Source organism: Aphelocoma coerulescens, chromosome 2 (assembly GCF_041296385.1).
Source record: "Aphelocoma coerulescens isolate FSJ_1873_10779 chromosome 2, UR_Acoe_1.0, whole genome shotgun sequence".
NCBI classification, from domain to species: domain Eukaryota; kingdom Metazoa; phylum Chordata; class Aves; order Passeriformes; family Corvidae; genus Aphelocoma; species Aphelocoma coerulescens.
In genome coordinates this window covers 112,967,499-112,979,874 of record NC_091015.1, presented here as the reverse complement: position 1 = coordinate 112,979,874, position 12,376 = coordinate 112,967,499, and the positions used below count along the sequence as shown (strand labels likewise).

The following is a 12,376-nucleotide window of genomic DNA, read 5'->3' as shown; positions in this document are numbered from 1 at the left end:
TGTCCCAGAGTGGTGCCCTTGGCTGCTGACAGCGATGCCCAAGTGGCCATTTGTAAAGTTGTCTTTTGATGCAGTGAATTCCTGGTAACAGTGTTGAGTTCACAGCTTCATTTTGCTGTCAAAAAACGTCTGATTGTAACTGAGAGATGTGATCTCATAATGGTTTACACCAGTTCTAACTCCACAGTCTCACCTTTTTATCCATCCCAGTCTTACATTTCTTCCCTCTTTGTGCTCCTTAGGGAGCTGCCAAGGTCATGGTGAGAGGCCTCAGGGGACTGCTCTGGCTGAACACTAATTGCTTGCTTCTTGCTTTTGCTTGTTTTTTTACAGTTAGATTTCAGCAGGGGCGGCAGCACTGACAGGGAAGGAGGCAGAGATGCCACTGTGGGTGCTGTGGAGCTGCATCCCTGTTAATCCTGGTAATTGGCAGCTCCTTCCTGAAAGTCAGCTGTACAGTGTGACTGTGCAGGGCTCCCAAAGCTCTCTCCTAGTACATCACCTGGGCCCTCTTGCTGGGGGGCATTGCTCTTCCCTTGGAGGCTGCAGGGGGAGGAAAGGAGCTGCCTCCTCAAGGAGAGGCTGCCTCATTGCCTGGCACTTCAGTAGTGTAGGAATGCTTAGCTCTAATTTGCTTACAGATGAAACTGGAGCTTGTCAAACCTTAACCTTGTGGACTTGAGGACTGGAAAACTTGACTAGATTAATTTGAATGTTGCTTTGAAATGGACACTGTAATTCAAGAACCACAATTCTGTCTGAAAAATGTTAGCTTTAATTGCTACAAATGCCTAAAATGAAATAGTTTGAGATAAATGAAATGTATTTTCATCTTCACAAATCTTTTTAAATTGTAGTAAGCTGTCAAATGCATGAAATAACCCATTATTTCCTTTGTATGGTTCATTACTATTGTCTGTTATCAGAGGCAATGGTATTTTTTTTTTTTCTCTTGGGCACAAGGGAGAAAACTTCACCTTCACATGAAGAAGAAGATGCAGTTTAGCAGCAGGTGCTTGGGAGCTGCTTTACTACCCAGAACTGATCTTAAATAATTTTTAAAACAGACTCAGTTTCACTTTGATTGTCACCATTATAAGTAACAATAATCACAGCCAAGTGAGCACTTCATGGAAATTTATGATGGGATGGCAAGAACCAGTTACTAATTCTTCTGAAAGCCTTTGGTATGGGTTTGTCATCACTATTACTCATCTGAATTTCTGATAAGCTGCAGCTCTTCTTACAAGAAGGTCATACTTGCGGGGAAGGGGGATTTAGAGGTCTCCAAGTTCAGATATCAAAAACTTTGAATTTTCCTGTGTCTCAGGTGTTAGAAGGAAATTCTGATAGAAACTGACTGTGCAGTGCAACCCTTAAAAGCAGTGTGCAGAGCATGAGGGTCAGAAAACCAAAGTAAGTGCTCTGTGGTGAGAAGCTGCAAATGACCAGTCTGTTTTTGCTGTCCACAGTGGAGTGAGTTACATGAGATGATAGATAGTGAGTCATGAGATGCAGGTTATACACTTCTAAAATTCATTTTTTGTACCAGGCAGGCCTTGTTTTGTGTTCACTTGCTATCCAAGTAGATTTTTCTTGCAAGGGAGTATTTTTTTAATGGTACATAGACTCTGAAAACGGATATTAATGTTCATTAACCGCTGATGCCTGAAGAAAATATTATTGTGACTCAAGTCTTCTTTTGGTAGAAAAATAGTGAATGGAAATAGAGGAAATTCAGACATGTTTCTTGGAAGAAAATGGTAAAGCAAATTATTTGACTATTGGCTAGTACTGTAGTGAGCTCTGAAGTGAACACCCTTTCATGTAGCTGAGATATATCAAGATGTAGAATCTAGCCCTTCCTGTTCAAATGGGGCTTTTTTTTTTTTTTTGTCCTTTTATTACCTTCAGTTTTCTTTTTCTTCAAGCCTATCCTATTTCTAGATAATCATGCCTTCCACCAACTAAGTGGTGGCTGAACTGCCCAGGTTTCTGGCCTCATAAAGACCAACTACTGATCAAGTGATCTCTCTCACTCTGGTTCTTCTAGAGAGTGTAATAGGAGTGATCAGGTAAATTATCTACTGCCTTTATTACCAGCCTCACACCTCTAAAACTCATGGGTCAGGCATCAGAAATAAGAAAATGAAAGATACTAGTGGATTTATTTTTCTGGTTAAACTTTTTCATGTTTGGACAAACAAACAACCCACAAAAAAACCCCCCCAAACAAACACCCTCAAATAAAACAAACAAAAATAAAATAGGATGATAATGAGAATTTCAACTTCCAGGCCAAGCTGGAAATTAGAATATTAAAAAGATGTACTCACTGCAATCACAAGTGTTAACATTTGAAGTAATGTTTGAAGGGCAGAAAAGAGACCAGTCATAGAGGGGAAAAAATGGTTGCTCTCTAACAAGTGCACACTGAAGAGTTGTTGTTATGTGCCTCTTCTGTAAATACACTTTTCTGTGTGACCACCAGTTCATCTCTTGGCATCTTTTTTCTTTCTTTTTCTTCTTTTCTTCCCTTTGGAGTATCATCTTCCAGTCTTTCCCCAGTCTTTGGGATTTTATTACCTTGGTTATTGGGCCAAGGCCTTAAGCAGATCACAGCCATGGGCACGACAAACACTGAGTGCTCAGGAGCAGTGGGTGCTTCTGCAGCAGTGCTGAGGATGCTGCCTGCCCTCCCATGGCAAGTCCTGCTTTCTCCTAGCGAGGCTATTAAACATTACAACCATGTTTTAATGGGGTCATAATTGTGAGAGGTGGAGTGATCCTGAGTGACAGCCATGTTGGCATGAACAGCAGCCTGGAGTGAGCTTGCAAGGTACTGAACAGTGTCTGCATCACAATGGATAAAATACTGAACATTTCCTGTTGCTGGCTTATCCATCAGCAGTGTTGGGCTTCACAGCTGGGAGCAAGGCAAGGGTTGCAGAACACCTGAGAGGGACACAAAAGCCATAGGGTGTAGAGTACACCAGGAGCATGCCCAGGGCTGCTTCATTTTGAAACAACAGAACCTCTTGTATAGGAGCAAGTGATGATACTGGCAGTGCTGGGGGATTTTGGGGCAGAGGCACATGGCAGCCTTGGAAAGGCGCATCTGTGCACAGGGTATGTGTGTCTGATATCCAAGGGGAGATCCGTGTCACAGCATTGCTGGCTGTGCCTTTGAAGCGTTGACCTTGTATTGGGAGGGCACTATTGCTGGTAACCAAAAGCATCCTGCTGCAATGTAGGTAGCTGCAGCTGGGGCACTCTGCTGTTTGCTGGGACAAAACAAAGATAAATCTTGTTTCCTGATGATTAACTCCTAATGTCATCACCAGTTATTTCCATGGGGACATTGGGGGGAAAGAGATTAACTAAGTGACTTACAGGGAGGTACTTAATGAGCTTCTGATGTTCCTAATTTCATTCCTTTTCCTCATCCTGATGTCTTTACGTTGTCTTCTTGTATAAAGTAGATGTTGAAGGAGTGCTGAACTCTTGGACCACCCTAGGCCTACTCCTGGCAGCAAATCCTTGCATCTATCACACAAGATGCTCACACTGACCAGCCCGTGCCTCCTACCACTGAGGGCAGCATTGCTGCTTGGGCTCGTCAGCTTGCATTAGAAGCTGTGTTGGTAATGCCAGTTTTGGATGCCAAGCTCCCGGAGCACAGCTGTAAAAATTACTCCCCTCTGCTCTGTACCAGCTATTTCAGAATAAAAGGGGAATGTCAGGAAGATGGCAGAAAATACTCAATAATATTGACAGCTCAGGGATTTGTCAGTAATTTCAAATGTTAGTCTTTCCTGCTGGTCTTTTAAATTATTTCCTACTAGCATTGGCATTATTCTGTCTGTTCCCTGCTGGTGTCCCTGGGCCACTCATTCTCATTTTCTTACTGACATATGCAAAAGAAAGAAAATCCCACTGGGAACAAGAACCCGGTCTACAGACAGGAGAGAGTGTGAGTGCTGTAGACCACCCTGCTTTGCCAAATCTTTTTGTTTGTACCAGTCATCATTTGGCAGGGGCTGATGTGCACTGTATTCTCCTGCTGTCTCCATGAGGGACATGGGCTCGCCTCTCCTCAGGGAGTGCTGCCAAGAGGGACAGAGAGCATGGCTGCTGCTCTTTGAAGTCTACCACAGTAAAGTCATTATATCTTTAATAAGGGCAGGATTGTCCAGGAAATCTGCAGGTAGGACTAGAAGCAAGGAGTGCTGGCTTTGGGTGGCATCTGACTCAGTGTGTCACCTTGGGCAACTTGCTTCATCTCCAAACAAAAGAGAAAGGATAATAGTACTTACTCCCTTCAGCTGAATGAAATGAAGATTACTTAAAGTGATGAAGTGCTCTGAAGTTGGGGAAGTAAAAGTTTTAAAGCATTAAGTAACAGGAATAATTGCAGTAAGTGTAGGGAGGCAGATTATATGTGAGAGATCTGGCACTCTCCATGATTCTCTAGTACTTCTCCTTGGTATCATGCACTGCTCTGTTAGACAGTCACCTTTCCTGCCCTTGAGGAATAGCTTTTAAAGGCATGAGCAGTCCTGCTGGTATATTCATCATTCTGTTGGGGACAACACAATAGTTTGTTTTGCTTGTTTTGCTGTCTTCAAAGCTATGGTGATCTGTAACACCCAGGAAGAGACGGGAGGAATGAGCCCCTGTGCCTTCCTGGAGTGTTTTCTGCAAGCCACTAATGTGGTGTAATGTACCACCTAGGGCCAAAATCAGAAACTACACTGCTATCTGGAACATTTCACTTGCAAAAGAAGTGTGTATATTTGTGTATGCTTGTGTACATTTTTGTATAAAAATAAAATAAAAACCTATGTTAAGGGGAAAAGAGGGACCTTCTTAATAATTGTAATGCATTTTAGAAAGTGAAAAACTGGCTTTTGTTTCTCAGAAAACATCATTTCAGGCAGAGTTTTATTTTGCAGAAACTTAATAGTGGAGAAAGCCTGTAAATCTCCTTAACAGTCAGCAAAAAAAGAAAAGTTTGGATTATATGGGATTGTCATGGTTTAACCCCAGCTGGCAATTTAGCACCCCACAGCCACTTGCTCCCAGCAGGCTGGGGAGAGAATCAAGAGGGTAAAAAGTGAGAACTCATGGGCTGAGATCAAGACAGTTTAATAGGGAAAAGCAAAACAAGGAATTCATTCACCACTTCCCAGGGACAGGCAAGAGTCCATCCATTTCCAGGACATTGCTGCTCCATGGTGTGTAACAGTGACTTGCGAAGACAAATGCTCTTGCTCCCAAAGTCCCCCTTTCCTTCTTCTTCCCCTTGCTCTATATACTGACTGTGATGCCGTATGGTCTGGAATGTCCCTTTGGTCAGTGGGGTCAGCTGTCCTGGCTGTGTCCCCTCCCAGCTCCTTGTGCATCCCCAGCCTCCTCACTGGTGAGGTGAGGTGAGGAGCAGAAAAGGCCATGACTCTGTGTATCTCACCGATAATGAGAATATCCCTGGGTCATCAACCCTGTTTTCCTCACAAATCCAAAACATAGTCCCATACTTGCTACTATGAAGAAAATTAACTATATCCCAGCTACAACAAGCACAGGGATCCTTTTGCTTTTTAACAGTTTGAGGAAAATTTTTTACTGACTGTAGATTTTTGCCTATAATCTCTCCTGAGTTAAAAATCGTTCTTCTGGTCAATGTCTTTCCTGCTGGCTGTCAATGGGCTGATGCTCAGCTGAGGCAGTTGCATGACAGTGTGTGCTCCAGTGTTTTAAAAATGTCCTCAAAAAGCCATCTTCCTACACTGTTTAGTTCTAGAGGCTCTACAGCTTTGTAAAGTATGAAATAGCAAATTATCCTAGGCTTATGGTGTCTCCTAAGCTCTAAATAATGAGTTAAATAATCATCACCATGAGATAATTAAGTAATCACTGAGCTGGGTTTATTAAATGATGCTGCTATTTCAAAACCTAATCACAGAAGTAATTTCTGGAAATTATGGTGAAACTCAAAACTGGCAATGGTCAGCAAAAGACATAGGTGGATCCCTAACATTTTTTCTTGCTTGGTGTTATGGGTAGGTGCTAGGATTTTCATTCCAAAGCCTAACAATGTTAAAAACTCACTATAGGGAGTGAATGCATAAGCTTTCTCTCCCTGTTACTTTTAAGTATTGAAGCTTGTGTCTGAAGTCTCTTGAACAAGGAGCAAGTTGAGGTGGCCTAGCTATTGACAATCTATAAGAAGCAGGTAAATGAGATACTACCCTCATCAAAATATGGGTACATTGCATTTGCTCAGGTTTTGCCTTGTTTGCACATACCTGATAACTACTTGTACAAATCCCTAATATAAATACAAATGCTGTCAGTTCTCATCTGATTTTCACTGATATGAGCACAGGGGAAGCATTTGAGCTTTCAAAGGAAGGTCTGTAAGCACAGGGACAAGCAGAGAGCAAGACATAACACTTTCCCTCAGTGTAAGTCACTTTGGATTGGTCACAGTGGTCCCAGCACATTATTTCCTAAATCTGTATCTCTCGGGGTGGAGGGGTGTAGTCATGGGGATATTTTTCTTCTGCAACACTTTCTTTGCGTCTAAAGCCCTCACTGTCACCGCAAGAGCAGTGGAGTCTGTGGGAACCAACCCTTGGGTTAGGTTGTATCTACCCAGTGCAGGGAAGGGAGAACTTCCCTTAAGTAAAGACTCAAGAAAGGTAGGTAATAAATCTCCTGTGGTAGATGCAGTGATTTCAGGAGGACACAAATTCCTATGTTGGGTCAGTTAGTCTGGACTTGGTGAGGGGAGAATTCTGTGCTGTGTCACTGGACCAGCCATGGTGAGGCTGGTCTGCACGTGTGTGAGCCTGGTATTTTCCAAGTGTGGGCATGCTGGGCACATGTTACCCAGCCATCTGCTTGGGGAGTTCTTCTGGCTCCTGGGATAGAGATCTTGCTGGGGGTTGGCTGCTGCCAAATCATTTATTCAGTCTGCTGCTCTCTCTGGGGGAAATCTCAGGAAAGGGAGGAGCTACAGGTAAACTGTAGGACATACTGTCACAGGAACGGTATTGTTACATATCCTTGCATCCTAAGGATCTCACAGCCTCAGAGTTCAACTGCATCCAAGATGTTTACCTTCTCAAGTAGTTATCCCAGAGTGGGGAGAGGCTTGGGCTCCTTTGGCTTTATCTTGGTGTGGCTATCCCAATGCCCTGGTTACACTCGGTGGGATCCCTGTAGCAACTGCGGTACCTCCAGGCAGGGCTTTTTACTTTTCTGGGATTCAGGCATCAGCAGTAGAAGTAACAGGCAACTCCTCTCTTCTAACATGTTATTTCTGTTAGGCCTGGCTGGTACCAGATCTGGGAGTCTTGGCTTAGTGAGCAGGTCCCATTCCATCTCCATGCAGGAAATTTTTCTCCATATGCTGCACCATCTTCCTGAGCTCATCTCACTCTCTTGCTTTTGGGGAGATGGGCCCTAGGATGGGAGTCGTTTCCACTTCCATGTCATCAACACCCTTTCATAAGGGAGTTTTAAGTAATATGAGTGGTGGGGGTAGATTTTATTCCTATCTGGGTTGTGTTGTTGGTTTTGCCTTTTTTCTTCTCTTCTGAGCCTGTAACTCAGGGGCAGTTAATTGAGAACTTTAGCTTCGACTAATATGTTTTACAAACAGTTGTAATGTGTTTGGAGCCTGTTGGGTCAACTGCGGATAACCTGATTGCCTTTAATTGTGCAAACATCCCCTCAGATATTTCAAAATGAGGGCACCTGGGTGCTGAAGGAATGGAAAGGAATATGTGTACAAGTATGTGCATAAATGTATGTGTACGGTTACACAGTTACAATTCCTTCAATTGACAGAACTTTATCTAGGCACTGAAATACATGAATCTTTATAAGATTCGTTTTTCATGCCTTTGCAAAGGGGAATACTTGGGGTAGTTGTAAATAATTGCAATTGTCAGCCTCTCTCTGTCTTTGCTCTCTAAAGCTACAGAAGAGAAGTGTACCAGCTTTGCTATTCAAAGCATTTCCCTTAGCAGCTGAATCCTGTGGGAGAGTACTCTTAGAGCAGCTTTCCTCTGCGGTGGACTCTCCTGACAGGATCACAGACGGCTTTTGGTCTCTGAGTGTCATGATGAACATCTAGTTGGGTCTATTTTTACATCTGAAATATGCTGAAAGATGCTATGGTGAGAAGAAGCAGTACAGTAAGATTTGGAAGCAGTCTATACATGGTAATGCTTTTGGGGACAGTATGCATTTTCCTTCCAGTTCCTGAAATTTCTTATGTCTGTAAAACTTGAATTAGTATCAAGAAAATGGTCATGACCATACAGTATTTTGATTTTTTCTTTGTGCACCAAGATTGAAGTTCTGTGCTTTATATCTGCTCTGATATGTCCTTTTCAGCTTCACAATTTTCCAATGAAATAAGTTCATTGTGGGAGTTACTGCTACTCTAAACAATTAATTGAGGAGAAAATAATGGTACACCTTAAGCTATTTTCTCTTATTGACATACTGTTCTTCGCCCTTTTATTCTGCCCTGAGTGCTGGTACAATGTCAGAACAGCATTTCAAGGCGTGGGAAATATTTCAGCCTGAGAAGGTGGTTGGAGAAGTGAAACCTCAGCTGCTTTAACTACTGTTTATGGTGGGAATTGGGCAACTGACAGTTTTGACCAGATTATCCCTGGGTTTAGCGTGTCTGTCACTTCACTGAGATTACAGCCACCAGGTTTTGTTGTGAACTGTTTTGCCCATGGTGTGTTAATTGGGATCCTCACTGGCAGCTTTGTCAGACCTTCCACCCTTGCTGGTTTGGGAGGTGACAGGTACCTGCTCAGCACACAGGTGTCTCCTGTCATCTCCACGTGTTGCCACACTCCCGTAGCCACCACCAGCTTGCTGTATCCTTATGGCCTGTGGGGCTGGGTGCTGTGGATGACATTTTGGCGCTTGCAAAACGGACCAAGCTTGACTTGCTTGGGGAGCAGAGCTGCTCTTTGCTTGTGTTTTGGAAAGAAGGGGGTGGGATGTTGCTTGTTTAGCTCCTGGAGACAGCCAGTCCTTAGAAGATGATTGCTGGTAAGAGCTGTAATAATGAGGCAGAATGGTGATGAGATTTATTAATTTTTTTCTATTTTGTTGTTTCTTCCACATTTCAGGAGGGGTGCTTGTGGCCTTCAGAAAGCTCAGTTTCGCGCCAGGGTGCTTCAGAGGTACTGACAGATTTCTGACTATCTTCACCAAGTGCTTTCTTTTTTTTCCTGTAATTATTATATTTGGTTCCTTTCAAAAACATGCATCTATTTTTTGTAAAGAAAGCTTTCTCAGTGTAGTTCACATGGTCATCTAAGCCTGCCTTAATGTGCATTTCATAAATGCCTGAGACCTTTTCATTAAAAGAATGAAATTCTGCCTACCTGACACCTCATCTCCATCAGCAACTCCCTGTGTTATAGTAGGCATTCACAAGTAAGTGGTGGAGGTGTGTCTCTTATGCAGTGGCTCAGTAATTTGAGTATTCATTGGAAGCTGGGAGACCAGTTCCTCTTGTCTCTGAATTTTTCTTGGATTTACAACATGTATCCTATCACCAGTGTCTCTCATCTTCCAGCTAGCACACATCTCTTTGTCTGTGTAATAATTTATGGGTGTATTGCTCTGAGTGATCCAGCTGTCCTGTGACAAGCAGCAGAACTTCCAGGTGGTTGGCCTTGTATTTGTGAATGTCAGGGGTTGAAGACCCTGCAGGGATCCAAAAAAGAGAAGAGCAGTTCGATCAGTCTAGGTCTGAGAAGCTGCTGTGTCTGTCCAGATCTGGGATAGACCAAGTGAGGAGCAGTAGCACCTCACGGAGTATCTTGAACCCTTCCTTTTTTAAAGCCTGGCCTTCTCCAGGGTTTAATTTACCAGGGACATATTTTCCATCACAATGCAGAAGCTTTGTAGGTTCTCCCCCGAGGCTGAGTTCTGGCTGAGAACTGAGGGGGAGGAGGACACCTGATACACTCTGATAGTGAAGGCGTGAGATATGCCGAGCCTTTACAAAATGTACTAAAATGACCATCTGAATTCTTGGGCGATGCATTAGCTCTGAGTAGGAGGGAGAAGCTCAGACTGCAGCTGAAATTCAGTATTGGGACACTGTTGTAGAGCTAGTCAGTTACTGAGACTAGAGAGAGTTAGTTTCCTGGTTTCAGAAACAGAATCATTTGCTTTTGCTCAGAATGTTGTAATGTCAGAAGGAGCTGTGTGGGGTCTTGGTCTTCCTTTGTGAAGCTGTTCTCAGGTGTGCTGGATCCTTCCTGCACCTCGTGCCTCTTCACGTTGCAGGCATGCGGCAGCACGTGTGCATGGTATCTGCTGGGTTTACCCTTCAGAGAGGTGGCAAAAAGCAGCATTCCATGTTTTATGAGTTTGTTGTAAATACAGAGCACCCACAGTGCTTTGTGCAGATGTGGAGTCACGCGTGTCTCTCTTCCCGTTTCAGATCATGTATGCCCCAAGGTCCAGAGACAGGTTTACCACCCCATCTTTTATGCAGCGGGACCGTTTCAGTCGCTTCCAGCCCACTTACCCTTACATGCAGCATGAGATTGACCTTCCTCCCACCATCTCCCTCTCCGACGGGGAAGAGCCACCGCCGTACCAGGGCCCGTGCACCCTGCAGCTCCGGGACCCCGAGCAGCAAATGGAGCTCAACCGGGAATCCGTCAGGGCGCCGCCCAACCGAACCATTTTTGATAGCGACTTGATAGACATCTCGATGTACAATGGGGGTCCCTGCCCACCCAGCAGCAATTCGGGCATAAGTGCAACCAACTATAGCAGTAATGGAAGGATGGAAGGACCACCCCCGACGTACAGCGAGGTCATGGGGCATTACCCAGGCTCCTCTTTTTTCCATCACCAGCACAGCAACATGCCTCCTTCCTCGCAGAGGGGGAGCAGACTTCAGTTTCAGCAGAACAATTCAGAGAGCACAATAGTCCCCAGCAAAGGCCAAGACCGGAAACCAGGAAACCTGGTCTAAGTTACCTGCCCAGGTGCATTTGGACTGAAGACGGGAGATCCAAGCAGGGCGGCGGAGGAAGACCCCCGTGCTCCGGTGCACAGTGTTGTTACGTTTCACGTGGTACAACTGAGTAAAACCAAACGTGCAAACCAGTTCTTTGTTTCTGATTCCTTTCAGGGGAATTGCATGCAAAGCAAATTGAAAGAAACACAAACTTCCATTCAGTTTGTCTACGAGCAGTGTTTCAGGGGAGAGGGGGGGGATATATTATTTTTTTTTAATAAACTATTTCAATTATTTAATTCTAAAAGTTAACTTAGCACAGAAATGAGGCTTGTGCAGCCTGTTTTATACTCACTGAATGGCAGAAGGAAGAAGGTGGTTTTGCTACATAAATGGGGGAAGAATTGGCCAGTTTGCTTTTTTTTTTCTCCCAGGGTGTGAGTTTTTTTTTAATATGAAACAAAATTCCTGTTCTGTGTGCCAAGGTATAAAGTTGAGAACTTAGATGAATGCAAGGAATTAATTTGTGTTGTGATAAATGTGTTTTAAAAAGTTGCACTATCTTAATGTTTTAAAAAAATATATATGAGGGAACTGTTTTATGTGAAGTTCTTCTATATGTTGTCGTTTCACCTGTGGAATAATGATAGAGCCCCAGAAGTAATCTGGAGGAGTTTGCCCCCTCCCCCCGGGTTTGCTAGAAGATGGGGACAGGACTTAGCCTAACATCTCTTGACTTTTACAATTCAAGAAATACAGGGACACTTGTCTTTGCAATAATTTGCATTCAGATAACAGTGTATCAATGAAATGTCTTGGAGACTTTTGGCTGGAAGAAGGCAAATATGAAATCCCAGCATTTTCCATCACTTAAAGTTTAGCTGTTTTGCAGTATAGACTATTTCTTTCATAAATGGCAAAACAAAAATTCCCAGATGTATTGATTTGTATCAATTCTAAGTGCTGCCATTCTTTTCCTTTTCATAATGCAGTATCACCAGTACTTACCGTTCCAGAGATTTTTGTCCTCGCTGTAGCCTGAAATGTATTTAGTCACATATCATGACGTTATGCAATAAATTGTTTGGAAATGCAGGGTGGGATTTTTTTCCCCTGCACCGCTGTTCAGATACGTGAGACTGTTGTGGTTTTCGCTCTCCATTTCATCCTTTCAGATGCTGAAGTTCAGTCCTGGAGGTCCATCCTGTTGAAGTAAAGGGGGCCCTTGTGGCTAAACCCCCCCCGTGGTGTTTCTGCAGCAGTACTGAGAGCTCTTGTGGCAGTGGTGCCGGCTCCTGCTGCATCCCTGGCAGGGACGTGGGAGCACCGGGAATTCTCCCCGCAAACCCTTTT

General features: G+C 43.8%; 1 protein-coding gene across 6 annotated transcripts in view; it reads left to right on the top strand.

The window, feature by feature from the left end:
* Positions 1-12,151, top strand: part of LDLRAD4 (low density lipoprotein receptor class A domain containing 4) — a 276,570-nt gene extending 264,419 nt beyond the window's left edge. For 4 of the 6 annotated variants that reach the window (XM_069004375.1, XM_069004380.1, XM_069004379.1 and 1 more), the window contains 2 exons: positions 9,168-9,221; positions 10,496-12,151. In XM_069004375.1, the coding sequence (XP_068860476.1) occupies positions 9,168-9,221; positions 10,496-11,038 (597 nt within the window). In that variant the 3' untranslated portion in view covers positions 11,039-12,151. The remainder of the gene's footprint in view (positions 1-9,167; positions 9,222-10,495) is intronic. The other 2 variants (XM_069004376.1, XM_069004378.1) reach the window with 1 other exon arrangement.
* The last annotated feature ends 225 nt before the right edge of the window (positions 12,152-12,376 follow it).